At 39.6% G+C, this 25,341-nt stretch overlaps 1 protein-coding gene and 1 long non-coding RNA gene across 3 annotated transcripts; one reads left to right on the top strand and one right to left on the bottom strand.

The window, feature by feature from the left end:
* The first annotated feature begins 1,938 nt into the window (after window positions 1–1,938).
* LOC123498976 lies at window positions 1,939–5,129 on the top strand. The gene is made up of 3 exons (XR_006672856.1): window positions 1,939–2,082; window positions 4,004–4,116; window positions 4,567–5,129. It is a non-coding gene; the product is annotated as an uncharacterized LOC123498976 (long non-coding RNA).
* LOC123498975 (nucleolar GTP-binding protein 2-like) lies at window positions 4,747–25,117 on the bottom strand. Of its 2 annotated transcripts, XM_045246601.1 has the most exons (8): window positions 24,984–25,116; window positions 22,069–22,179; window positions 21,241–21,379; window positions 12,705–12,823; window positions 11,904–12,041; window positions 11,628–11,756; window positions 10,932–11,102; window positions 4,747–7,821 (listed from the first exon to the last, which is right to left on the bottom strand). In XM_045246601.1, the coding sequence occupies exons 2-8, from the start codon at window positions 22,156–22,158 to the stop codon at window positions 6,355–6,357; spliced, it is 2,253 nt and encodes a 750-aa protein (XP_045102536.1). In that variant the 5' UTR covers window positions 22,159–22,179; window positions 24,984–25,116; the 3' UTR covers window positions 4,747–6,354. The 2 variants fall into 2 exon arrangements, with proteins under 2 accessions (XP_045102536.1, XP_045102537.1); XM_045246602.1 differs by lacking the exon at window positions 11,628–11,756 and having other exon boundaries at window positions 24,984–25,117.
* Window positions 25,118–25,341: the final 224 nt, after the last annotated feature.

Raw genomic sequence — 25,341 nt, 5'->3', positions numbered from 1 at the left:
AAGCACCACGATCATGCCTGACGGGCTCTAACGTAAGAGCCACGATTGTACCTGACGGGCTATAAGGGTTAAGGGTTTTGATTCATGAGCTGGATACTCTCTCTTCCCCTCGGATCTTCTAGAATCTTCCATACGTCTGTCTATGTCTTGTAACCATGTGTGCTGCTATGCTAGGCAATGATCTTAATAACTAAAAAAAACTTAATATTATAGGGAGGCTGTGGTGTAGTGGATAAGGTGGTGAGTGTGGGATCGGGCAGACGTCCACGCGTAGGTTCGAATCCCACCACGTACAGTCTTAAAACACTTTGCCATTTCTCGAGTGGTTTAAAGTTACCTACATGTCACCATGATACCCAGGTTCTAGGTGGTTACACTCTAGATGAGCTTGGGTGGTGATATGGGCTCTAATATGGGTACCACTATAAATAAAATTGCCTGTGCCACTAATGGGCAGAAGCTGAACAGCGCTTCCCATACACTCTTCAAGTGTGCCTACAGGCACTATAGGCCTTAAAAAAAAAAAAAAAAAAAAAAATCCCCGGCACTACAAAACTACAACCAAACAACTGCAAACAACGCTCCTGAAGCACTGAGGCAGCGTGGTGCCCCAGCATACAGTCAACTGATCACACTGCTGCATGCAATCTGTTGACCGCGTTTGTTATTGTTCGGACTCCAAAGCAAAGCTCGTCATCCAATGCAAAAAAAACATGATTTTTTTGTTCGTAATCCAAGTTGTTCGTATATATATATATATATATATATATATATATATATATATATATATATATATATATATATATATATATATATATATATACAGGCAACCCCCGCTTAACGAAGGGGTTACTTTCCTAAAAACACTTCGTTATGCGAAACTTCGTTAAGCGAACCGATTATAACAAGTTTAACCCCTGATTTGAACTTCCATTGAGAGTAAGCAAAGCGAGAGTGCATCATAGTACAGTAAAAGGTTTAATGAAAGTAAAAATTATGAAGTTAAACATTTAGGTAGTTTAATTTAAGTCATTATAATGTACACTAATGTATGTATGTACGTAACTTTATAATGTAGATGATCTTAACTTTATGAAGGGAGGGAGAGTGAAATGGGAAAGACACTAACCGGCAACCTGTGGAATGTAAACAAAGTGCACATCATGGTACCACATACAAAACTTATGTACCACATTTCCACAAGGCTTTCCATTTTATCCATTGTAGAGTCACGAGTTCAGGTGGTTCTTTTAGCTTTCAAGGAAGATAAGGTCTCACCAGCCTTCTTAATAGAGTCTTCTGACTTGAAAATAGTAGACAGTAGATGGAGTCAAGATGGTGGCGAGCAATGTTATTACTTTTCTGGCCTCTCGTGTCTGTGAATAATACCCAGCTTCACTTCGAGAGTAAAACACTTCCTGGTCTTCTTAGGAACGTTAGGCCACATTGCAGGGCGTTTTGGTGGTAAGTTGAACTAGGGAAGATGCACTACTGGTGACGCTGTTATATTTTGACAGGGGAGTGAGAGGTGCACGTGATCTTGATCTTTATTCTACAGGTGTCTCAGGACTTCTCCTGAGGCAGGCCTTAGTACCAGCAGCTCCTGGTGTATTCAAAAGCCTGTCAGCTTGCATGATACGGTGGGGCTTTCATATTTGGAAAAAAATACCTGGATAAAACTTCGTTAAAGCGAGTTTGGTGTTCGTTAAATGAGCAGATAGTAGTAAAATGAAACCTTCGTTGTAGCGAAATTTCGTAGTGTGAACCTTCGTTAAACGGGGGTTGCCTGTATAAATATATACTCGTGTGTATATATATATATATATATATATATATATATATATATATATATATATATATATATATATATATATATATATACATGTATTTACCTAGTTGTAGTTTTACAGGGCCTGGGCTTTATGCTCATGTGTGTGTGTGTCATTGACAATTTTACAGGCCAAGGAACGTTGCAGCAGCCAGCTGGTGGGCCCAAAGTCTTTCCCTCTGGACCGGCTGATGGCCATCTTCTACTCCATTGTTGAGGAGGAAATCACCCTGACAGCAAGCCTATTCACCCAGGTGAGGGGAACTCAAGAAAAAGTGATTGATGCTGGAACAGAATATCAGCAGGAATGCAAGTGGCTTAAGTTATTTATTGTGGTGTTTGAAGATTGGCTAGTAAAGGTTATGAAGTCTCAAAAACAGAATATCACGTTAGGTCAGTGTTATTCACTAATTTTTGCAAGGGAGCCACTTGGGTTAAACACATTCAGCTAGTGCAAGCTAGCATAACTCAACTAAATTAAGTAGTACTGGACTGCTAGTGCAATATAGTAAATAAGATAAATTAGACATGGTAATATTAGCCTACAGTACCCTCCCGAGTTTAGCGCTTGCTTTCTTCTTAAGATATAGCACCAAACTCGAGGATCGCTAAACTCGGGGTATTTAAAACAATGTAAAAACGCTTATTCATTCTGGCCCGAGACGAAGCTGATTTTTTTTCCTCCCCACTTTACTCCCTTATTTCAAAATACCGATAAATTGGTGGGTGTATTCAGTTTCAGTGAAGAATGCTCTTGTTAAGACGAAAAAAACTGGGATACACACTTTATTGAAAAGAACAAAAAGAGAAAAGAAATAATAAGAACTCTAACAGCACATAATCTCACTCTGGGGCATGGTCCGCTAGCGCAAAGCCTTCAAATTCGTTGCCCAAATCCACGGGGCTACATTATCGCCGACCAGCAGCTCATCACCATCATCCTTCTCAGCAACAACAGCAGGTGGTGTGTCTTCTCGCTTGTCACGGTTACTGAAGTATCTTGTGATCAAGGCCTGTTGTCGTTTTTTCATTCGTGCTTCATACATCTGTTTGTATTCATTTAATCCCTTTTGAACTGCGTGGATGCATGTCACACGTCGGTCAGAATTTGAATCAAAATTGCAAATGGCCTCCTTTAATTTTTCTGTAATTGCAAATATTTCTGTCAATTGGTAAACAGTTAACTCATCTTCCTTTTCCTTTTCCTCTTCTTTTTCTTCTTCCTCGTGCTCCTCTTCAAGCATGTCTTCCGCACTAGGTTCGGCGACTCTCTCTCCAATAAGATTTTCTATGTCAGCAGCACTGACAATGTCATACCCACTGATGGGTAATGTTTTGGCCAGCTGAAGCAGTGAGCCCATAGCGGCCGCTACACTGTCTCTCCTGTGTTGTGCTGAGCTCACGGGCACCGCTACTCGTTTCTGCCTCGATCCACGGGAAAACTCTCCTCCAACCGTGTTTCACTGTAGCAGCGCGAAACTCGGGGCGATACAGCGCCAAACTCGGGATGGTAAGAATTTAGGACTAAGCGCCAAACTCGAGGATCGCGAAACTCGGATAGCGCTAAACTCGGGAGGGTACTGTATATGTATCTTATTATTAAGAGCAAAATAAAGACCAAACTTACTTAATGATGAGTGGAAGTGTGCTTTTTTGTTTTTATTAATTTATTTATATATTTTTTGAGAGCCATAAATTGAGTCATCGAGAGCTGCCAGCGGCTTGCAAGCCGTGCAATGAATACCACTGTGTTAGGTGAATATGAAGAAAGGTGCAATCACTAAGGTAGTCTGCCCTCATGGAAAGAATGGTACAAAGTGAGATGATCAGACATGTGTATTGAAGATTGGTAGCTGCAGTACTATATGTGCAAGATGATGACCTTTGGAGAGAGAGAGAGAGAGAGAGAGAGAGAGAGAGAGAGAAAAAAAAAAAAAAAAATATATATATATATATATATATATATATATATATATATATATATATATATATATATATATATATATATATATATATATATATATATAATAAGAAAGGACCAAGCATTTATGGAGTTCTTAGTAGCAAATAGATCCATCGGATTTCTTTGTTTCTCTTGTCCGAGCATGGGTTCTGTTTTTCCATTAATACTTCTTTCTTCCTTGCTCCATTCCTTCACTAGTCTTTTATCCCCAGCTCTCCACACTGCTGTCCCTGCAGCTGCTCATCCCCAGTGGTGGTGATGACGCCCTGCAGAACCCCAAGTACAAGTGTGTTGCCCCTCATGAGGTGGTGCACAGTGTTTGCAAGTATGTCTGTGTGCCTGTCTATGTGTTTTTGTGCTTTAATTTGTACAAGTATAATGTAGTGAAATGAAGTTCAGTTTAAATTGTTGTTCACTAAATTTGAGTCATGCTGCAGTCATGTTTGCTGCTAAATATTATTCTTAAAATCACTAACATTCCTAATTTGCAGCAATATAACCCCTAGCCCATTCCAGTGTCATAAAGTTATGTTTCAGTTTCTATGAATCCACCTTTATTTCCTCTCAATGAAATATTGTCATAATTACCAGCTTCCATCTCCATTATTTACACTATTAAGCCAACATTTTCCTTATTATTACATGCATAAAAGTATCAAACAATGAAGATGACAACATTTACACACCCAATAGTTTTGCTTCAATTGATCACATTCATAAATTCAAAGAAATATTCAATCAATTGTTCTTTTTATGAAACAAATTTCTATTGCAGAAGCATCAACTTTGACTTGTCTCGCTATACATACGGTCAAGCCTGAGAATGTCACTACCTTGAGAAGAGACATCTGTGAGCAGACAGACAGACATACAGTCTGTTCCTGCTTAAGTTTTTGAACACCAATAAAGGAAGGAGAGGGGCAGGAGACTGTTCTTGACAAGGAAAACATCTAAATGGCATTATATTATAATTATGAAGAAAATCAACAGTATTTTCATCTTAATGAGTAGTAGATCTAACATAGTGTCTTCAAGATCTTAATTTGTGTAAGTTTAATGGTATAAAATATTGATAATTTTGTAGAAAAGCAGTAACATAAGTTTATTGGCACATTTTTAAAAATTCCTTGGTGTCTAATGTCAAATGCTTTAAGAGTTTCTGTTAGGGAGTCACAGTGCCTTTAAATGGAAGAAATTTGCTCAACAAAGCCCAATGTTCCACAATTATAATGAACAAAATATTTTAGATAAGTATGTCTTTTTCAATAATATAAGTAGAAATTTACTTAAGGATGTATATTGTTCAGATTAAATAAAGGTGCATTTCCATGAGGATCATTATAGACTTTCTTTTTCTCCTGAAATACAATTGAGATCACACAAAATGCTATACAAAAAAAAAATCTAGAAAAAAAAAAAAAAAAAAAAAATCTGCTCCTAAAAAAAATCAATGGGGAGTTCCGACAAATAGAAGGATCAACTTTGTTGTTCTGACAGTGTTTACATCTGTCTTCAACTTTTGCAAAATCATGTTCAGGTTTTTTTTGTATAAGAAAGGCAAAATAAATTAAATGATACACATATGAGGCATGTTTCAGCTACTTTTGGTGATTAGTCTCCATTCTGTTCTCCCATTCCTGAAAATTCTAAAGGGAACACATACTGTCTTCCCTTGGCCATTCCACATTAACAAGCTTTTGTAGGTAATTAAAATATGCAGTCAATCTTCCACAAATAGAATTATACCCAAGAACAAGTTATCTTTAAAATGGATCAACAACACCAGCTGTTGCTATATCCATGTTGAGAAGCCACTGATGCACCACATATTCTGCTTCACATCTCCTTTCAATACTAAACCTTTACAACACATGGATGGAAGTAAGAGAAAAATGAAAGATAGAGAAGAGGATATGAGTTCTATGATTGTGTTGAGTAGTTCATAAGACTGGTGTCACTGATAATGGAGTGCTGCTGGGAGAAGAGAAGCACATGATACAGATGGCAGTGGGTGTTTTTGATACAATAGGGAATAGATAATTGAAGGTTAAGGTCAGTTATGGCAGTGATGGTTTCTGAAAGGATGAGATGATAACATGATGTGTATGACAGAACTAAATAGTATATCCTCTAAATATGGACTCATCATTTAGGCCAATCTGCTATCATCTATCTTATCCACCTCTGCCCTGCATCTTACACATTCAAACTGACCAATACTCTTTAACTTTCCACAAATTCTATTATACCTCTAATCTAATGTATTCATATGTCACATACACTGTAAAAGATAGTATTAAAACCCAAACACATTCTGCACACTGTTTGTAGTCAAGCACTTTAAATAATGAAAGTGGTGCCAGCACATGAAATCAACACCTTCATCTTCAGAGATTAGCCTCTTCTTTCTCTAGAATTAGAAACGCCATGAAAGTAGCAGGTGCTTACTGAGAGTACCCAATGTTATCATCTCTAGATTTATCATATTCCTTAAAGGTGCTGATGTAGTTAAAATATCACATATAGTAAATAACAAAAACATATTAAAGGATACTTAGTCTAATCACCGTTTGGAGAGTCGCTTGATAGGTGCTACTTTATGAGGGACTTTCCTGTCACGATTGCGGTTCTTCACATTGGTTACCTCATAGAAGTTGCTGCCCACCTTCTTCCTCTTCTGTTCCCGCTCCTGACGCCGCCGCTGCTTTGCAGTCGTAGGTTTGGGATCAAAGAAAAGCTTGTGTTTTCGCCTCAGTTTTCTGGTGCTGGCTGGAGCCTCCACCTCAAGTTCCTCTTCATCACTAGACAGTAGCTCCTCCCCAATTATCTCATCCTTGTCCTCCTCTTTTTCCTCATTCTGGTCCATCCCAATGTCTTCTTCATCTTGCTTCTCAGTTTCAAATGTCTCCTTGGTTAGTTCTTCTTCAAGCATCTCTTTATCTTGTCCCTTGACTCTGTCTCCTTGTTTAACAACATCTACATTATCCTTGTCTCCAGCCTTAACAGTAATGTCTTCAGTGTCTGCACCAGTAACAGAAAGAGGAATTCCAGTTGTATCCTGCACATCAGTGTCCATCTTGTTATTTGCAGAGTTCTCTCTGACCATTTCCTTCTCAGTATAATTCTGGTGATTATAGGTTTCATTATCTGCATCCTCTTCCTCTTCTTCCTCCTCTTCATCATAGTCTTGGAAGTTCAGCTGAGTTTTGTCCAAAGGTCTGTCATCATCTCCAGAATACTGTAAACTCACAGTGATCTTACCCAGGTTCTGGCACACACCCAACTCACCACTACCTTGACTCTTGGCTGCCTCCTTCATTGCTTCCAACTCTTCCTGCTCCTGGATTTTAGCAGCCATTTCCTTGTTCTCTTGAGTTTTGAGTTTATCAAAGTCAGAGGAGTCATGTCCTGGTGGTGGCACAAAATATGGGATCTTACCTCGCTGCCAGTCATTGAGGATCATCTTAGCCACAGTATTGACATCTGGCTCACCACCCTTGAGCAGCTTCCCAGTGCGCCGGGCCACTTGTTCCATGAACTCCTCTGGGGTGCTCCAGTTCTCCACAAGATATGTGCGGCACATGTACTCACGTTTGACACGCTCCAGCAACGGCATGATGTAGTCAGCAGGGTTCTTGAGGTACTCAGTGCGCACAGCACCTTTAAGGACCATGTCTGTGGCACTCTCGTGGGAGGGTGGCACAATGCCTGGACAGTCCACCAGGTAAATTTTCCTCATGAGTGTGACATACTGCCACACTTTTGTCTCCCCAGCAAGTGGTGCTACATTGCACACTTTCTTGGCCTTCATGGTGTTGATGATGGAGCTTTTGCCTACATTGGGGAACCCAATGAGGCCAACACTGATCTGCTTCTTGTCCTGGTGCAGCTTTCCAAACTGGCGGAGTAGGTTGATGAGAGCACCCTTACCATATGGGTTGGTGATGGAAGAGTGGAAGGCCAGTGTGGGGTACTCAGAGCTCAGGACAGCCACCCACTTCTGTGTCACCCACACTGGCACCAAGTCAACCTAGAAACATGTGAAAAAACTAATTATTTTATTCATGTACCAGGCCAGCAAGGTTCAGACAAGGCAGCACACACTCACACACATCATTCACACTCTTAGAGCAGTCGGTCCTGGTGTAAGGCTCCCTTCACATAAGTGTTTTTACCAGCATGGTTTAGAAATCAACGAATCAATGAGACCCTTCACAAACTGGCCATGCAGCTTAATAACCACACTGCAATGGTTTACATGCCATGGTGCACCACGCAGTTCATAATACTATAGAAGTTTATGGAGCACTTCAGAAGGATGGTTTTTTTCCCCGAGTGGCAGTTATGGTTAATCTGCAGCACAGGTTGAGTGCTACTCTCCTGTCATCTTTCTATCAGGTATGCTATGCTGCAGATGAACTGTGCGGAAAAACCCACTTGTATGATGACATGTTTAATAGGCCCCACCTGTACGATTATACTACCACACAGGAAGATGTAAAAACACTTGTGTGAAGACATGCTTATTAGGCACCCACCTGTGTGGTCATATTACCATACAGAAAAAGACACTTATGTGAAGGGTTCCAAAAGAGACAGTCTGGCAGCCCATTGTACTACACCCCATAGCACATTTTTATTAGTGCATAATTTCTGCTTTCTCTTGATCTATTAAGATTTATAATACAGGGAACCTCAGTTTTTTAACTTAATTTGTTTCTGAATGCCATTCCCGAACTGAAACATTCGTGAACCATAACCATTTTCTCCGTAAGAATCAATGTAAAATACATGAATCTGTTACTTACTGGAACCCTAGGCTGCATTTGAGAAAGCGACTCGTAACACAACCTGTGGTCCCTATAGCACATATCCTATATCAAATGCTGTTATGTGCTTCTCAGCTGGAATACAAAGGATCATCAATGCTTTAGTAATGGCGTCTAACTGGCAGCAAGATGGCATACACTGATCTTCCTGACAATGTTTGTCATGCATCACTAGCTGTCCTGGAGGTGAGGAGCCTCTGTGTTGCAATTAGATGTGATTACAAATGTGGTGACTCAAATAAACATCTCAAAGAAGTTCGTGATTCTCAAGACCTGCCATACCAGCAAAGCATCTTAGAAATAATCTTGTTCTAGTGTTCCACATTAATAATAAAGTTCTTATTTTATGTTTTTTGTCATGTGGACTGAGCAGTATTATAATTTCCAAGATGTTTTGCTGATATGGCTTTGTTTATTTCTACTGTAATATGCTTAGGCTTCTTAGCACCACTATCACTAGTGCATTTCACTTTCTTGGGAGGCATAATAAGAGCCAATTCAATGCAAAAAACACAAAAAAAACAGAATAGCATCACAAGAAACACTGTTCATGGTGTGGTGCCATGAGAACAACTGACGCTCTGTGAGATGCCATCTCATACCAAAGCCACCAACTCTGTTTGTGAACAAAATTTTCATTAGTGAACCAAAGCAAAAATTTATAAAAAAATTTGGCTCATCGACAGATTCATTCATGCACAGGGGTGCCCATCAACCGAAGTTCCACTGTACCATGTTTGCAGATGAAATTATAAAATAGACATAGAAAGAATAGGAACAGTGGAGGCTCAATACTCGAGTGTATTAATAGTCAAACTTTTTCAATACTCAAACGGAAGAGTTTGACTTAATACTCGAAAAAATACCTGGTATTCGAAAGCCCACACATGTAGTTGTAAATAAAGGCTACTAGCCTCTCCCTCCCTCTTCTGCTGGTTGCTCCGTTGTGGTTGTGAGAACAATAGCATCATCCTGTCTGTAGTTTTTCATTTAGAAACTTACAATGGCAGCAAAGAGGCTTATTAGTGGTAAAAATATCTGTTACTTGTGGTTGCAAACAAGCTCTGGCCTCTCCCTCCTTGCTGCTGCCAGTTGTCTTGTTCTGATAGCAGTGATACCAGTAATACCGAAGCTAAAATACTGGTATACCGGATACTGGTGCACATCCCTAGTACCGCCATGGTAGTGAGAACAACAATATTCTCCTGCATTCTGTCTGTAGTTTTCATTTAGAAACTTACAATGGCACCAAGGAGGCTTATTAGTGGTGAAAATAAGGAATCTAGTGAGAGTGCAAGTGTTAGTGAGCCACAGCCTTCCACTAGTGGCTTCACAGGAATCACACCAGAAGTTTTCATGGATGGTGATTCATCCTCCCACCTGCCTCCTCTTCCTCACTCTTCTCTCCCTCCTCTTCTACGTTATCCTTCAGTTATGCTATGTACAAATCAAAATTATAAAAAAATTACATTGAAATTTTTGTAAACTTAAGGTTTTGCTAAGGTTAGAATGAATTATATGATTTATAGGTATCGGTAGTCAAACTTTGAATTAAGTTCGAGTATTGAGTCTCCACTGTATTTTGTTAGTCATAAAAAATATAGGAACAAAGTTTTGAATATAAAAGAATTATACACTCCGATCCAACATTATGATGCAATATCACAGTGGTTCTCAAACGTTTTCATGAGCGACCCTATTTGGAACATTTCATTCCTTCGCGACCCAGAGTAAGGTAAAGAGAAAGAAAATGTACAATGAGTTATAGTTATATCACGAGCCTGCACACTGCCAGGTTTGATACAGGAGTCATTCCTGTCAGAGACACCATTACGTGGTGCCCAGGAGGAGGGAGGGGGAAGATGAACATACATAACAAAAGTAATTTGTGGTTAAAGAATAATAATTCAATTTAGTAACTGAAATACACTGAGACACTGAAAGCATGTTAATGTTCCTGTGTCCCTACAACTTTGGGTCGACTCCATAGTTTGAGAACCACTGCAATATCAGATGACATGGTTTGTGAGTGACTGTACATGGTAGAAGTTGATCGTTATGTATATACCAGGCTGATGTTCCTCTTAAATGAAGAGGGCACTGGGCAAAGATAAGACACTGACACCTATACATACATTCAGAGATATTCCCTCTCTTCTTGTATCTATGCATCTCCACATATCAAGTCTGGAAATAAAACTAATCAATATGTGACATGACAATGAAAGAATAAAAAAAAAAACTTGGCTCATATGATGATGACAGGGATGGTGGTGGTGGTGGTGGTGGCAATGAAGGCAGTGACACTTGCCTTGTTCAGCACAAAGATGAGGTGTTTGTGGGGAGTCTCTGTACGCAGGTATTTCTCAACTAATTTTGATCTGGTACCCATGGGATCCCTGGCATCGAGCACCTGAATCACCACGTCTGATGAGTCAATCACTTTGTACAGCTCATTCCAAATACGCTTGCTCTGTCCAGCCTGAGGAAAACAGGGATCATTTGTATATTATGCTTTAAGTTTTGGCCCTAACCTGCCTAATCTATTCACTCACAAACTGTTCAATATCTCAAAATATCATGTGTGAGTTGTGAAAAGCTGAAACATCATTATAATTTGGCTTAATGCCTTTATTTTTCTCTTATGGGATTGGATATGTTATACGTCTCATAAGTATGTGCTAGGAACAAAAGCCTTTCTCCCCTAGATGGTCTTCTCTGACTGAGAGGAGATATTATTGCATGAGGACCTTTTTCTAGGGAGAGCTGCTGACCAAGGCACTAAAGGTCCCTTCCTGAGGCTTGCTGCATCTTAGTGGGGTCACCACATCCCTATATTAAGGTGAAAGAGCTGAATGGATGAAACAATTGTATTTGTTAACAAGGAATGCACCTCCAGTGTTCTATCAAGGATTAATTCCCTGATTGCTCTTTCTTACATCAGACATTCAATAAATTTCTCATTGTTCTAAAACATAAGGCACTGTAGCATCCCAGCACAACTCACCTTCATGAACCACTCTGGGGGCAGCTCATGACTGTCTGGCTCAGGACGCACCAGATCATTATCTTTCTCTGCATCATAATTCTCAGAGGCTTCTTCTACTACTTTTGCATACTGAGCTAAGTCTCCAACCTGCAATGCCATATTTATGTTATTGGGAAAACTCATAACTTTTATCATTAAGCTGAGAAATAAGACACATCTACATTAGGATATCTGCAGGCACAAAGAAAGGCCAATGCATTAGCTAGCAAAAGAAGAAATCACCAGTCACCACACCTTTAGATTTGGCCTCTTTCTGGTCTTCTTGGCTCCAAACACACTGCTGTAAGGTTCTGTGTCCAAGATGTGCACTCTGGTGTTTTTGGCTGTCTCATTCAGCAGGGAGATGGGCAGGGCAGTCTTTCTCATCACAACCTGAGCACAACACACACACCTTAAATAATTATGTCCCCTTCATACAACTCAATACAATTACATAAATAAAACACTGGTGATAAGAGAAAAAAATTACAAAAATGCCCACAACCTCTTTAAACTATAAATGTGAATTAAATTAAAAAGGATTCAATTCTACTTTGTTCCACTGCAAAACTACACTTATCAAGATCTTTCCATGTGAACTGATGTGAAGTATAGCTTTATAGTCAGCAACTCCTAGATATATGAGTATAGAATTGTACAAATAGGTAACTATCAAACAAGTGAGCTTATTTGACAGAAGTACATCAATGTTTTGAGAGTTTAATGTGAAGAAACATGGCACCAGGAACTGACATATTCTGTAACACAGAAAAATGTAGAAACTAAACTCTGATATTTCCATTTTCTTAGGTAATGGTAATTTTATCATAAATGGATATCAAGCAAGCCCACAGCTGCTCTCCTTCAGTGCACTAATGGCCTTTACATCAGCTGCATAATCTTCTCACTCTATAACTGTTGCAACTAAAGACAAAGGTAAGCCATTTCAAGGTTTTCAGTAGTGATGAGAAAGTAACAACTGATAATAGGAGATGTCTGTTGGGTGAGTCACAAGGTGGCTGCTGTGTCGCAGGCAGTGAACCAAATGAGTCTCACCTTGTAAGGATCCTTCATCACTTTGCCCATCTCCTCCTGAAAAGTTTGAAGAGCCTTCTGTCCAATCACTTTTGTGTTTCCAAACCATCGCTGGTTGGGCTCCACTCGTGCTTGGGTACCTGAAACATGCCAACACCACCTCATACATAAATAAAGACTTAAACACCACAGTGAAATAACAACCACTAATCAAATAGATGGTGTCCTGCTCCACCTATGGAACACTATGAAAGCATGTAGATTGAGCTGAAGGTAAGATAATTGGCCATGAGACAATCACCACTGGAAACTAAAGGTTTGATGTGAACACACATGGTCTGACACGATACCAGCCAGGCAAGACAATCTTCAAGGCCTGAGTGAATTCTAATCAGCCTTCAATGTTCTGTGACTGAGAAGAATGAGGAAAATATCCAAGGAAACTAAAATGAGGAACAAAACACAGTGGGAACTCATAATGTTCACCGATGAGATGAAGAGATGAACGGTATAGATGACAAAGCAATAAAATAATCTATTACACATTGAAGAAACTTTGTATAGCTACGTGAGGCACACAAAAATGTAAACAATGATAACATTAAAACATTAATAAAACTTTACATAAAGCTTGATGTGACAAATATTAGCTACAATGAACCTTCAAACAAACTTTGCATCTAATAGACTCTGGGTTGTTACTAGCAGCTAAGGCTTGCAACATATGAGTGTTATGTGAGCTCAAACATGTTACTGAGCAAGTTAAATGTGAGTGGTGGTGGATGGTAGTAAGTCAAACAAACCCCTGTGACTGCTCTTCCACTTTTCCAACATCCATTTGCCATTATTTGAAGGAATACAGTAATACTTTGCTTAATGAACAGGATAGGGGGTGTCAAAGCTGTTCGTAGAGCGGAATTTCGTTAAGCTGACGTAATTTTCCCATAGAAAATAATGGAAATGGAAGGGGATGTGTTCTGGGCTAGTCCCCAACATACCACATGGGGGAGAAAAAAAAAAAAAAAAAAAAAAAAAAAAAAAAATATATATATATATATATATATATATATATATATATATATATATATATATATATATATATACAGTAAGGTCCCGAGTTACGTCAAAGTTACGTTCCTGAAACATGACGTAAGTCGATTTTGTACGTAACTCGAGTTTTTGTACTTTCAAAGCATATTATCGAGTTTTCAACCAATCATTTTTATGGTTATTCAGGTAAGTAAAAGGTTATATTGTTATATTGGTATATTATTTACAACTATGTAGGAATATATTGATTAGGGCCGTGAACGCGAAGGACTGCAGGTTGCCGAGAGGGACGGCCTGAGGCCGCCAGGAGGGTGGGCAGGTCTAATGTTGTGACGCTCAGGGCGGACAGCTGGGAGCTTTGTGGAGTGCGGTAGGAGTAGAAGCGTTATATAAGTAAAAGGTTATATTGTTATATTATTTACAAGTATGTAGGAATATGAAACACAAGCTTGTTTTTGTTGTTGATTAGGGCCGCGAACGCGTAGGACTGTATGTTGCCAGAGGGGTGGACGCCTGAGGCCGCCAGGAGGGTGGGAAGGTCGAATGTTGTGATGCCCAGGGTGGACAGCTGGGAACGTAGTGCAGTGCGGTGGGAGTAGAAGCGTGGGCAGCGGAGCAGAAAATTCAATAGGAAAGGGCAATAGGGATCAGCAGACAGGTGCAGACAGTGCAAGTGTCGTGTGGCCCAGGCGAAGGCTCCGGAGTTGTTATTGTTGTGATGGGTGCGCGAGCCCTCAAGGTCGTCAACCTCCCATTGTCATGGTAACGGGCTTCCCATTTTCTCCTTCACTCCCTCACACACAGCTGCTGCCTCCCTTCTCATGACTTTTAATTATGTCCACTTTTTCTTGTAGCGTAATGGTTTTCCTTTTCTTAGCATCCCTGCTATCACTCAGGAGTTTTCTTTTTGGTGCCATTGAGCAAGATACTAAGATAGTCAGCAAACGCAGATGTAGGAACACTCTTGCCAGGGGCGACGGTGTGGTGGAACTGAGGCAGAGTGTTATTGTATTCAAGCATGAGGTGGGCGGTGTGGAGGATAACCACTAGTGACGCCTGGCGGCCAACAATAACAATAAACCCCGCACTTTATGATTTATAAATTTTCAATTTTTAAATCTTAAATTGCCTTATAGTGGACTGACGTAAGTGCGAGTTTGACATAACTCGAGACCGACGTAACCCGGGACCTTACTGTATGTATATATATATATATATATATATATATATATATATATATATATATATATATATATATATATATATATATACAGGCAACCCCCGTTTAACGAAGGTTCACACAACGAAATTTCGCTACAACGAAGGTTTCATTTTACTACCATCTGCTCGTTTAACGAACACCAAACTCGCTTTAACGAAGTTTTATCCAGCTAATTTTTTTCCAAATTTGAAAGCCCCACCATATCACGCAAGCTGACAGGCTTTTGAATACACCAGGAGCTGCTGGTACTAAGGCCTGCCTCAGGAAAAATCCTGGGACACCTATAGAATAAAGATCAAGATCAAGATCAAGCCTCTCACGGACAACACGTGCAACACTCACTCCCCAGTCAAAACATAACAGCCTCAGCAGCAGCTTGTCTTCCCTAGCTCAACTTACCACCAAAACGCCCTGCAATTGGCCTAGTGTTCGTAAGAAGACCAGAAAGTCTCTTACTCTCCAAATGAAGCTAGATATTCACAGACATGAGAGAGGCCAGAAAACTATAGCAGTGCTGGCCACTATCTTGACTCATATTATACTGTCTCTATTTTCAAGTCAGCAGACTCTATTAAGGAGGCTGGTGAGACCGTATCTTCCTTGGAAGCTAAAAGAACCACCTGAACTCTTGACTCTATAATGGATAAAATGGAAAGCCTTGTGGAAATGTGGTACATAAGTTTTGTATGCAGTACAATGATGCGCACTTTGTTTACATTCCACAGGTTAGTGTCTTTCCCGTTTCACTCTTCCTCCCTTCATAAAGTTAAGATCATCAACATTATAAAGTTACATACATACATACATACATTAGTGTACATTATAATGACTTAAATTAAACTACCTAAATGTTTAACTTCATAATTCTTACTTTCATTAAACCTTTTACTGTACTATGATGCACTCTCGCTTTGCTTACTCTCAATGGAAGTTCAAATCAGGGTTAAACTTGTTATAATCGGTTCGCTTAACGAAGTTTCGATTAACGAAGTGTTTTTTAGGAACGTAACCCCTTCGTTAAACGGGGGTTGCCTGTATATATATATTTCTATTAGCTTTTTACAAGCCTTGTCCCCAAGAAAGGATTGTTTTTTAATGCATAAAGTGAAATCTTACATGAAATACCAAAAAATAAAGCAGAGATGATGAGATCAGCCACAGACGGCGGAGACTCTGGCAAATTGGCCGCTGCTACTTCTTGTAACCTTTTTACTAAAGCTTGGCGTATTGTCTTTCACCACGATATTAAATTTGTTGTCACTCCTCTATTGCCTGCTATAATGGATATCATATCTTAGCATTCATATACGCTCATACCATGAGGATAACCTGGACTCTGTAGCACTGAGTGATAGTGAATTACCTATTAATGAAATACCGCTGTATTTCATTAGTAATTCACTATCACTCAGTGCCACAGAGTCCAGGTTATCCTCATGGCATGAGCGTATATGAATACTATGATATGATATCAGGGCCGGCCCTAAGCCGATGCAACTGATGCAGCTGCATTGGGGCCCGTGCTCCCAAAGCAGGACTGGTGCATAAAAAGACGAGTGCTAATTCGATCCACGCGGTTCATGGGGATTTTTCCACTAATATTAACGGGCAATTACTGTCTTTCTTGAACAATCAATTGAGCATATCCTTGCAGCAGCCCCAGTATCCTCACTTCAGGGCCACGCATAGTTTGACCACCACCAAGTTTGCGTGTTGGTGTGGGGCCCCAATTGAGCATATCCTGTGCAGCTGCAGCTCTCCAGTATCCTCACTTCAGGGGCCTGGGCCACCAGAACGTTCCATTTGTCTCAGTGACAGTCTCACTCTGCCTGTGTTTGTCGCACTGAGCAGAGGTTTTGACACGTTTTCTGTGGTATTTTGCTTGAAGTTGGCCTTACTGGTTTATACTGGCCTTATATTAATTGTGAGTGCCAGGCCAGTGCTGTTTTACACTGTTTAAATTGGTTATTATTGATCATCAGCTTTGAACTTGTCACAATGCCCAAACGGAGGTGGGACATTGGTAGGACCTACTTAAGTGGCAATGAAAAAAGGAAGATCAAAATAGCCAAAGAAAATTGAGCCAAAAATTTATGTGGTACCATGGAAAAGTTTGTTGTGAAGAAAATGTTGGATGTAGGGGAAGCATCAGAAGACTCAGACAGCAAGTCTGTGGTACCTCTGAGTCAAGAGGATATTCTGGATGACACCGCTCTTCCAGAGCCTGGTCAGCCTACTCCACCATTAGTAGAAATAGAACCAGAGAACCATGTCATTGGATTTATAAGTAATCACAGTGATCCTACCACTTGGCCAGAGTTTCTGACAGCAGCCCAACGTGATTATCTAATCACCAAAGGTCCTCCATTGAGGGAACAGTCAGATTTTGAATATCCTAAAGACAATACTGGAAGGAAATTTTCTGTCAAGTACTATTTTCGCAGGTTGTCTAATGGGGAACTGATCAATAGAAAGTGGCTGGTTTTCTCTAAATCCAAACAGAAAATTTTTTGCTTCTGTTGTAAACTTTTCTCACAACAAACAGTTGTTCTAACTTCAACTGACTTTGATGACTGGGCAAACACAAGTGTACGCTTAACAGAGCATGAGAAGTCCAGGGGCCACCTCCAAGCAACTGTTCAATGGTTAGAGGCAGAACGAAGACTTAACCCCTTCAGTACAGGATGTGTGTTTTGTGACACGTGCGTGTCACGGCTGAGTTCACGTGCCAGGAACCGAGCGTGTTCCCGTGACACGCACATGCCACGGTTATAAGCTGTGTGTATTGAGGGCTCTCAAGGCCTCGGTTTCTGGGTTATTTTTACCCATGTGGTAGCAAGTGTCTGTTTACAAACATAAGGCTGCAGCCATTCGTGGGACGGTTTGAAACGTCATAAACTTTGACCAATGAGTTATTGTCAGTGCTGTGACGTAATTTGTGAAGACCAATCATCATATATTTTTTTATACATCATATTTTCTGACCTACATACGGCAACACATGCTTGTCAAGTGCCGCAATGCGATATTTTCTAGCTTCTGTTCAGTGCTGCCTGAAGTTTTTTTTTGTGGTAGCACGCACGGATTTACTTCGCAATTATGGATATCTCTACAACTGACAGTGAAGATGAATATGATGGTGGGACAATAAGTGAATTTGAGGGGTCTGATGACTCAATGGAAGGTGATGATACTTTGTTTGATCCTGAAGCTATCAGTGATGTAGAGAGTAATGCTAGCAGCGGCGACGAGAGTATTGAGACGTCCGCAGGCAGTAGCCTGTCAGGCAGCCCTCCTACCTCACCCCCCACAGCTGCTGGTAGACAAACAGATTTCACACTTCTTTCAGACCCATTCTCTGACACCAGACCTAACCCTCTACCTACATGTAACACTGATTTTCCTGATGTACATCCTAGTATTATTCTACATCATGAAGCCAGTGCTATGAGTGATCTAGACTGTTTTCAGTTATTCATGGGGAAAGATATGATTGCTGCTCTGTGCCTCTGGACCAACACACGTGCTGCATATTTTTCTTTTACTCAAATGACATGTTGTGGGGTTTCTCTGATAGAAAACAAAAATAAATTATATAGTGTGAACAGGGTGTTTGTGAGAAGAAGCTGAAGACTACCGCACGGACGATGCGGAGGAGTGCGTGGGCAGTCGGTTCGGCAGCGAAATGTCTTGTTTACATAAGGTTGACGGGTCGGTAACGATGGGGTTAATAAAGAATGTACCCTTGACCATCTTCATCAGCAAAGAATCAAGGATGAAAAGACCAGATGGCAAAATGTGTTCCAGCATCTCTTTGCTGTGGTTCAGTTTCTGGCAGAACACAACTTAGCTTTTTGTGGTTCTGTTGATAGGGTGTTTCAGTCCCATAACGGCAATTTTCTTGGCTTGGTGCAACTCATTGCTAAATTTGATCCAGTGATGCAGGAACATTTGAGATGCATCATGGATGGAGAAATCCATGCCCATTATCTGGGCCACCATATTCAAAATGAACTTGTCCAGCTGATGGCTGATAATGTGAAGAATACTATTGTTGACAAAGTCAAGTGTGCCAAATATTATTCAGTCATCCTTGACTGCACTCCTGATCTGAGTCACAAAGAACAAATGTCACTCACCATCCGCTGTGTCTCAGATGGAAGTGGCGGAGTCCCTGTTGGCATTTATGAACACTTTGTTGAATTCCTTGTTGTTGAAGAAAGCACAGGCAAAAACCTCTTGGATGTTTTGCTTGAACAGCTCACAGAGCTTGGACTCAACTTTAATGACATCAGAGGCCAGGGCTATGACAATGGGTCTAACATGAAAGGCTACAAATCAGGTGTGCAAGCTCATTTGTTAGATATGAATCCCAGAGCTATTTTCTCTCCGTGTGCTTGCCACAGTTACAATTTGTTGCTGGGTGATTTAGCCAAGATCTGCCCTGATGCAATGATTTTTTTTGGCATTATTCAAAGAATATATGTCATGTTTTCTGCTTCAACTCAGAGATGGACAATCTTTACCAATCACATCAAGGGCCTCTCAGTAAAACCTCTGAGTGATACAAGATGGGAGTGCCGTGTCAACAGTGTCAAGGCTGTCAGGTATCAATTGCCTGAAATTAATGATGCTTTAGTTGAGGTAGCTGAGACCACCAATTACACAAAAGCTCACAGTGAGTATACTTCACTAAGCGATGAACTGAAGGACTTCAAGTTTATTGTGTCCATTATGTTTTGGTATGCTATTCTTTTCCAAGTGAATCTGGTCAGTAAGCAACTCCAAGGTGAGGCTGTTCACCTGTCTGTAGCTGTCTCAACCATGGAAAGGACCCTGGAATGGCTGTCGAATTGCCATAAAGATGGATTTCAAAGTGCCTTGGGAGAGGCCAGGGATTTAACAGAAGAACTTGGGACTGAGCCAGTTTTCAAACAATAAGAAGAAAACGTCAATTTGCTTATGAAGGTCAGGATGAACCTGTTGATTCTCCCCAAGCCAACTTTGAAGTTAATTGTTTCAATTTGATCTTGGAGAAAGCAGTTTCTTCCATGGAATCCAGATTTGATCAATTAAAGAAACATAGCGACTTATTTGGTTTCATATACTCTTTCCAAGACCTCGCAAAAGCAGATTTGAAAAAACATTCTGTAGAACTGGAAAAGAGTCTCACTACCAATGGTACTTCAGACATAGATGGCAATATGCTTGCCGGGAGATGGATACTCTGAAAACATTCCTAGCTCCTGAAATAATGTCTCAGCCTTTAAAAGTCCTTAGTTTCCTGCATGACATAAAAAGTACAGTTGACTTTCCAAATTTCTGGACACCTCTGAGAATTCTTCTCACCATCCCAGTTACTGTAGCCTCCAGTGAGAGGAGTTTCTCAAAGATGAAGTTGATTAAAACGTACTTGAGATCAACTATGAGTCAAGAGAGATTGAATGGTCTTGCTATTCTCTCTATTGAAAATGAAGTTGCAAGCCAGTTAGATTATAGGAAACTCATAGATGACTTTGCATCTGCCAAATCACGCAAGATACGTCTGTGAAACATGTACTTGCTAGGGCCGGCCCTGTATGATATCCATTATAGCAGGCAATAGAGAAGTGGAAACAAATTTAATATAGTGGTGAAAGACAACATGCCAAGCTAAAAAGGTCACAAGAAGAAGAAGCGGCCAAGTCGCCAGAGTCTCCGCCGCCTGTGGCCGATCTCATCATCTCTGCTTTATTTTTTGGTATTCCATGTAAGATTTCACTTTATGCATTACAAAACAATCCTTTCTTGGGGGCAAGGTTTATAAAAAGCTAATAGAAATGTTGTTTTGTGAACATATATGCATATATAAGACAGTAACACCACCTCCAGAGGTGGTGTTCCCAACAACCTCAGAGCAACCTCGTCACCGTCCCTCCAAGCATTCATGGAAGCCATTTCGCAGCAGGAGGTTGCTCTGGGGTTAAAGAATCTTGGATCTAGCTCCAGGAGCGCTAGAGACAGGCGGGGAGCCAGACAATGCCGCGTTCGGTCCCTCACCCGGCAAATTCAAACACAGAAAATTCGCTAAAACGGATGTGGTTGTACGTTATGCGGACTTCCTGGTCTAACTTTATATAGTATGTTAAACCGGAAATTTGTTAGACGAATATTCATCAAGTGGAGTATTACTGTACTAATAACTGACCCACTTTAACAGCTTGAGCTATGTAAAAGCTCTCTTTCTCTCTCTCTCTCTCTCCATCAATCAGGTAAGTAGTGTTCAGCCTCCCTCATCTCACTCACCTGAGCTGACTTTATTCTGGAAAATGGCCTCCTTCACAATCTTGCCCCGCCTGTCTCTCTTGGCCTTGCCTGTCTTGTACATCTGCAGCCTCTTGATGGTGGCCTTGTCCCGGGCATAGGGAGCACCTCGCAGCTTCACCTGTGCCATTGACAAATAAAATAACTCAACTTTGTTGCTCTCTCTCTCTCTCTCGGAGATACAAGATAACAAAAATAACAGCAAGTAATATACAACATATATTAAATGCTGCAGGTTTCTAGATAGAGTGAGTAAGACATAACAGGAAAAAGGCTGCAGCCAGAGGCTTGAGACACCCAGATTCTAGTGGAGAGAGAGAGAGAGAGAGAGAGAGAGAGAGAGAGAGAGAGAGAGAGAGAGAGAGAGAGAGAGAGAGAGAGAGAGAGAAAAACTATGAGGCTCAGATAATGATGGATAATGATGCTTCATGTAAAGGAGATTTGATCCGAGATGATCCTGGAGACACTGGAGCACAGGAAGTCACCAGAAACTCCAAAAGAGTCACCACAATAAAGTAGGTTCAATGTGTTTGAAGGGCAAGCTATCTTGCTCCAGTTACTGAACACATGGAAAAGAATATGTATTCATAGAGATTTGAGGATACAGGGAGGTTCAAGAATGCAAGAACATACTATCATGCTCCTCTTAGTTTCATGGTTTCTACATATAAAAATAATTTTACTTATTTCACTTAAAACCCTGAGAGCTTTTAAATTGAGGATATAAAGCAATCCTCAAGTAGGAGTCAGTCAAGAGGCATGAATGCAGCCTTCCTAGTGTTCCTGAGAACTGAGACTGGCACACCTTACCTTGTCCACTGGCCGGTCAGGGTTCATGGAGTTCATGGACTTGACAAAGCCACTGCCCTTCTTGGCAGCTCGCTTCACTGTCTTCCCCATTCTGGAGGCTTCAGTTCACCACTGTGGAGCAAAAAATTCATTATTTCATTCATTCTTCACAGTGTATGTGCAATAAGTGATGGTTAAAAAAACAAATTGGTCAGTAAATAGCAGAAAGGGTATAAAGGAAAGATCAACAAAGGTGACAGTAATCGACTTGATGTTGGGATCTTTCAGAAAAGTGCCTTTGCTAAATTTACACTTACAATGAAAATCAATGTGTGTTGAGAGTATGGAGGCATTGGTGGTAGATTACTTAAGTGGATAAAGGATTATCTTAATGACAGAGAAATGAGAACAGTAATATGTGACCAGCATTCATCATGGCTTAAGGTAACTTGTGGTGTCCCACAGGGATCTGTGTTGGGGCCACTAATGTTTGTTATCTTCGTTAATGACTTGAGTGAAGAAGTTGAAAGTTATATAAAACTGTTTGCTGATGATACAAAACTGATGAGGAAGGTCGAAAATATGAATGACTGTTTAGTGCTACAAAATTATTTAGATAAGATTAGTAATTGGAGTAGAACATGGTAAATGGAGTTTTAACTTGAATAGGTGTAGAGTGATGGAGTTTGGTGAGAGTGAAAAGAGAATATGATACAACTATAATATGAATGGTGTCAAATTGGAGATATCAAAAGAGGAAATGGATTTGGGAGTGACTGTTGACTCCAGACAAACATATAAATAGAATTGTTAATGGTATGATGAATTTATTAAAGAGGGTGAGAGTGGCCTTTTCGTATCTTGATGAAAGGATGATTAAGAGGATATTGATTTCTGTGATACAACCGAAATTGGAATATGCGGCGGTCGTGTGGTCTCCTCATAAAAAGAAAAATATTATGAAGTTGGAAAGAGTGCAGAGAGCAATTACAAAGATGGTTCTAAATTTAAGTACTTTAACCTATAGAGAAAGATTGAGGAAACTGGACTTTACTACATTAGAAGAGAAAAGGAATAGAGGAGATTTTATACATGTTTATAGAATGGTTAATGGTATGAAGGATATGGATAAAGAAGACTTTTTACTATTGGACACACACAGTACAAGGTTTGAAGTTTGAAGTTGAAAAAGGGTTTTGTAGATGAGATGTCCAAAAGTAGTTTCCCTCATAGAGTTGTGAACAATTGAAATGAACTTGATGAGGAGGTTGTAATGGCTGGGACTGTGTATACTTTTATGGAGAAATTTGATAAAAGATAAAGAGACGGGACACCATGAGTATACAGTAATACTCTGCTTAACAAACAGGATAGGGGGTGTCAAAGCTGTTCGTAGAACAGAAATTCGTTAAGAGGACGCAATTTTCCTATAAGAAATAATGGAAATAGGGGGAATACGTTCTGGGCTGGTCTCCAACATACCACATGGGTGTGTATATATATATATATATATATATATATAAATATATATATATATATATATATATATATATATATATATATATATATATATATATATATATATATACAGGCAACCCCCATTTAACAAAGGTTCACACAGTGAAATTTCGCTACAACGAAGGTTTCATTTTACTACCATCTGCTTGTTTAACGAACACCAAACTCGCTTTAACGAAGTTTTATCCAGGTAATTTTTTCCAAGTTTGAAAGCCCTGCCGTATCACGCAAGCTGACAAGCTTTTGAATACACCAGGAGCCGCAAATACTAAGGCCTACCTCAGGAGAAATCCTGGGACACCTGTAGAATCAAGATCAAGCCTCGTGGACAACAAACGCACCACTCACTCTCATAACAGCGTCAGTAGCAGCTCGTCTTCATTCGCTCAACTTACCACCAAAACACCCTACAATGTGGCCTAACGTTCCTAAGAAGACCAGGAAGTCTCTTACTCTCGAAGTGAAGCTGGATATTATTCACAGACACGAAGGAGGTGAGAAAGCTATAGCATTGCTGGCCACCATCTTGACTCCATATACTGTCTCTACTATTTTCAAGTCAGCAGACTCTATTAAGAAGGCTGGTGAGACTTTATCTTCCTTGCAAGCTAAAAAAACCACCTGAACTCGTGACTCTACAATGGATAAAATGGAAAGCCTTGTGGAAATGTGGTACATAAGTTTTGTATGCGGTACTATGATGCACTTTGTTTACATTCCACAGGTTGCCAGTTAGTGTCTTTCCCGTTTCACTCTCCTTCCCTTCATAAATTTAAGATAATCAACATTATAAAGTTACACACATACATACATTAGTGTACATTATAATGACTTAAACTAAATTTAACTGCCTAAATGTTAAACTTCATAATTTTTACTTTCATTAAACCTTTCACTGTACTATGATGCACAATCGCTTTGCTTACTCTCAATGGAATTTCAAGTCAGGGGTTAAACTTGTAATCGGTTCGCTTAACAAAATTTTGCTTAATGAAGTGTTTTTTAGGAACGTAACCCCTTCATTAAGCCGGGGTTGTATAAATAAATAAATATATATATATATATATATATATATATATATATATATATATATATATATATATATATATATATATATATATATATATATATATATATATATATATATATATATATATATATATATATATATATATATATATATATATATATATATATATATATATATATATATATATATATATATATATATATATATATATATATATATATATATATATATATATATATATATATATATATATATATATATATATATATATATATATATATATATATATATATATATATATATATATATATATACAGTATATATTAGCTTTTTACAGACCTTGCCCCCTAGAAAGGATTGTTTTGTAATGCATAAAGTGAAATCTTACATGAAATACCAAAAAATAAAGCAGAGATGATGAGATCGGCCACAGATGGCGGAGACTCCAGTGACTTGGCCGCTGCTTCTTCTTCTTGTGACCTTTTTACTAAAGCTTGGGGTGTTGTCTTTCACCACGATATTAAATTTGTTTCCACTCCTCTATTGCCTGCTATAATGGATATCATATCTTAGCATTCATATACGCTCATGCCATGAGGATAACCTGGACTCTGTGGCAGTGAGTGATAGTGAATTAGTAATGAAATATCGCGGTATTTCATTAGTAATTCACTATCACTTACTAGACTAGAACATGCAGCAGTGGTGTGGTCACCATACACTGCTGGTCAGAGCGGAAGGCACGA

Source organism: Portunus trituberculatus, chromosome 48 (assembly GCF_017591435.1).
Source record: "Portunus trituberculatus isolate SZX2019 chromosome 48, ASM1759143v1, whole genome shotgun sequence".
Classification (NCBI taxonomy): Eukaryota; Metazoa; Arthropoda; class Malacostraca; order Decapoda; family Portunidae; genus Portunus; species Portunus trituberculatus.
This window is presented reverse-complemented; position numbering and strand designations above follow the sequence as displayed.

What these genes read in the sequence shown, in the direction of transcription:
- LOC123498975 (XM_045246601.1), bottom strand. Translation starts at nt 22,158, where the DNA reads ATGGGGAAGACAGTGAAGCGAGCTGCCAAGAAGGGCAGTGGCTTTGTC. An exon ending in CTGACCGGCCAGTGGACAAG is followed by an intron (nt 21,380 to 22,068) that starts GTAAGGTGTGCC and finishes TCAATGGCACAG; the next exon opens with GTGAAGCTGCGAGGTGCTCC. An exon ending in TGATGAAGGATCCTTACAAG is followed by an intron (nt 12,042 to 12,704) that starts GTGAGACTCATT and finishes TGTTGTGCTCAG; the next exon opens with GTTGTGATGAGAAAGACTGC.